At 35.8% G+C, this 3,643-nt stretch overlaps 1 protein-coding gene across 2 annotated transcripts in view; it reads right to left on the bottom strand.

Moving 5' to 3' along the window:
* LOC137970169 (WD repeat domain phosphoinositide-interacting protein 2-like) overlaps positions 1–2,238 on the bottom strand; it is a 14,679-nt gene extending 12,441 nt beyond the window's left edge. Inside the window, exons 1-4 of one of the 2 annotated variants that reach the window (XM_068816683.1) lie at positions 2,062–2,238; positions 1,873–1,955; positions 425–528; positions 5–70 (exon numbers count right to left, since the gene is read on the bottom strand). In XM_068816683.1, the coding sequence (XP_068672784.1) occupies positions 5–70; positions 425–528; positions 1,873–1,955; positions 2,062–2,132 (324 nt within the window). In that variant the 5' untranslated portion in view covers positions 2,133–2,238. The remainder of the gene's footprint in view (positions 1–4; positions 71–424; positions 529–1,872; positions 1,956–2,061) is intronic. The other variant, XM_068816682.1, reaches the window with a different exon arrangement.
* Positions 2,239–3,643: the final 1,405 nt, after the last annotated feature.

Genomic DNA, 3,643 nt, shown 5'->3' with positions numbered 1-3,643 from the left:
TGACCACTCGGTTTAGTCTGACAGCTAAGATTGTGTTTGGATAACTGTAATTGCATATTTCAGTGCCTTTCTGCAAATAAAGAGGAAAATCATAGAATGACACATAAATCTGTTAGGGTTCAATTTTATATTTGGTTCAAAAATTTTCAAACTGTTGTAGTTCAATTTTGATTCCTCTTTGTTTCAGAATATAATAAATTAGCAAAGAAAATCAAAATTGAACTACCTTGAAAAATTTTAAACCAAGAAAAATTTGAATCGCAACATATCCATGTAGTTGATCAAAAATAAGTATTATTTTTACTAATTGTTTCATAAGTTTGCAAAAAATATAATTTTATTGTACTTTTTGCAACTGCAAAGCAACATGTATTTTGATATATATGAACAGAAAAAGGAAAGATTGGAAATCTTTTTGCCTTACCTTAAAATGACAAACTTTGAGTTTTCTTGGTGCAGATAAGCTGACAATGGCTACAAGGCTACTAGAAAATAATCTCTCTACAATACAGATGTCCTCCGTTTCGCCTGCAACAGAAATAAAAAAATCTTTAACACCAACAGCCAAACATTTCCAAGTGATTAACCTGTATAAACAAGCCACTCGTATAAACAAGCCACTCGTAATGCAAACAAACAAAACCAACTCCTACTAATTTTCTTCTTTTGCTTCTGAATATAGAGAACAAGGCGACAACATTTTTTAGGTAATGAATTGAGAAGTGCAGTAATCAGTGTGAAACAAACTTAGTTTCTTTGACAATCATTTGAAACTGATGGAATATACCTCAACTGTTACATTCAGCATACAAAACTGCATGCATAGGATGATTGATGAGGTTTAAATTCCCTTCTATATTTGGACAACCAGTTGGAAATATGCAGCAATTAATTTTCAAGAGATTGCAATTGCCCAAATATAATTTCTCTTTAAGTGGAATTCCTAATCTTGTATCAACACTGGCTAACAGCACGCAATTTGTCCCTCTAATACATTGACTTGAAATTTTGGTGCCAAAACCAAGTCTATTTTTACCCCAAATCCTAGGGCCCAATTTCAAATGTAGTAGCAATGATTGATGTGTTTGAAAATGTTAACCTGACTTGTTGTGGAAAACCTGTTTAACAGCTACAGTCTGAAATCAGAGGTCAAAATGTGCAGACAAATCTGATCCTTTTGGGGCTATAAAACCCCACTTTAATAGCTGACTGGGTTAAATATATACTAATGAGAATCACATTATTATATCCACAATGACTTGTGAATTTAACGCTTATGAAAGAAGGCCGAAGGTATAACTTCAAATTGAAATTAATCTCTTCATTATCATTACAATTACGAAATACAAACGGACCTAGAAACGGCTAACATTATTTTATTCATACCGTCTATAATTGCGATCACAATAATTGTCTTGAAGATAAAAAGGCAATGAGAATTCTTCTAACTATGATCTGGTGTATTAATATTGAATACAAAATCTTGCGAACATCAACAATCTGACTCGTTTGGTGAACCGGTCAAATTGCAGCTGTAATCTTAAAATACAAATTGATTATGCCAAAATGCTGTTATGCAAACTTTGTTGAACAATAGAGACGCCTCCAGAATCAGCTGACTGGCTAAATCTTAACCAAAAAAATATTCGTGACTGAGGGACTTAATTAACTTAAGATTTAACTCCAAATCCCATTCAGTAGTTTAGCAAAAACAATCCCAACTAACGCTCCGAGGATTTTCGATCGCTATATAAGAAGGTCAGAAATTCAAATATTGTACATTTAGGTTAGAAGAAAATTAAAAATGACGACATAGCTAGCGTGCTATACTTTAGCATGCCTTCGTTAGGAACATCACCGCAAATAACTTACCATATTCATAAATCTCTTCCAACTTTTCCACTGAGTTTAAAGAGAACAATTTATAACCGGATTTCGATCCCACTGCGAGAGAGCTTTTCAAAAACAGATGGAAAGTACAACAAAGATACTCTGGTCAAAACACGGATGTTAAAAAGACGAACAAGAAAGATTTCAAAGGCAGCACATCACCTAAATTACCTGCAGTCCTGATTGAAATTGACGCACAGTAAATTTCCCGTTGGATCCCCGCCGTAAGCAGCAAGATTCATGTGTAAAACTGAAGGATTTCACCCCAGTTTTTTCCTAGATTTCTACGAACTGAAACAAGTTAAGAAAAATCATCAACAATAACAAAACACGCTAGTGACATGCGCATGACTGATCGAGTCGCAGAATACCCACAATGCCCTACAGGGCTGGCCAGCGCAATGGAGAAAATATGCTAATCAATGCAATACAAATATGATTGCGTGAAGACAAATTAAAAGAGAAAACAGCTTTTTTTCCGGTTTAAAAAATAATATTACTACAAGGCTGGTTGTACGGTTGCGAGGATATATATATTTTTGATTTACCAATATTTCGTCAGGCACGGCCTGACTTCTTGTGGGAGTTAAATCAGGGCAGTGCTTTTCCAAGGGTGAAGGGTAAAGGGTAAAGGGTAATATTTTGAACCAACCGTTTTGCCGAAGAGCTTGACGCAGCCATTAATTCCTTTTACACTCTGTTGAAATGGGGACAACTCGATTGCATGGTCCAAGAAATTGTTGTGTTCATGATTAATCTTTTTGTGGAAACAATATTAAGTGTGCCCTATGTAGGCGAGCACAGCAGATCAAATCCCACGAATGGGGCAAAAACGGCAAAATGATAGTTACCCTCTCAGAACATTACCCTTTACCCCTGGAAAAGAGCTGCCGGTAAAATCACAGGTACCCTAAGCTAACGTTGTAATTTGAGCATCACGAACAGTTAAAACTATAAGGGTTTGTATGGGAATTTGCGAACGTATTTAGGAGTCGAAAATAAAGAACATGAATCAAACAGAAATGCCTTACCTTGTCTTCTTGATACCTTATCAATGTTTCTGTGGTGTACTTTAGCCATTTCAGCGCAATTCCAGTGGGTTGTAGTAGGTTCGCTGTTTTCTCTCTCTAGATTTATCTATACATTTATGTTTATATATATGAGAGAGCAACGCTAGAACTAAACCTCCCTAGAATCGCGCTGAAACGGCCAGAAATGCTAAGAACAAACCATAAATAAGACAAGGAGGCAAGGTAAGAAATTCTGATCTATTTTTATTTCTATTTTAATGCCCTAAATAACGATCGCTAAATTCCCCACACAAACCCTTCTAAAATGTATGCAACGCAACAACGATTCTCCGTGAGCTTGGGGTACCTATGGTTAAATGATTTGCCATTACAAGTTTTTGAAATTCAAATACAAGCCATAAGAAAACTAGGTATAAGATTACAGATAAATGTATATATATATAGATAAATATTGTGTTTCAGATAAATATTATTTACAGTTCTTCTCTTTTGTTTATACCTTTGGGTTCAAGTGTTTAGGCCCTTTGTGTTAGAAACGCTTCTCGGGCTTTGCATATGGAGTCACGAGATGGGCGGATGAGTTCCAATGGGATACGTTCCATGTCGTGAGGTGTGTGGTTAGTGCTGGTGCTGGTCAACGGGACGTCAGTGTTCGTTGAAATGGTCTTTTAAAGGGGCTAGATCACGCTCTTTTAGGCATTTTCAGCACTGATCGAATGGTC

Source organism: Montipora foliosa, chromosome 9 (assembly GCF_036669935.1).
Source record: "Montipora foliosa isolate CH-2021 chromosome 9, ASM3666993v2, whole genome shotgun sequence".
In the NCBI taxonomy this organism is placed as follows: domain Eukaryota; kingdom Metazoa; phylum Cnidaria; class Anthozoa; order Scleractinia; family Acroporidae; genus Montipora; species Montipora foliosa.
The sequence above is the reverse complement of the archived record's forward strand: the minus strand, read 5'-3'. Positions and strand labels throughout refer to the sequence as shown.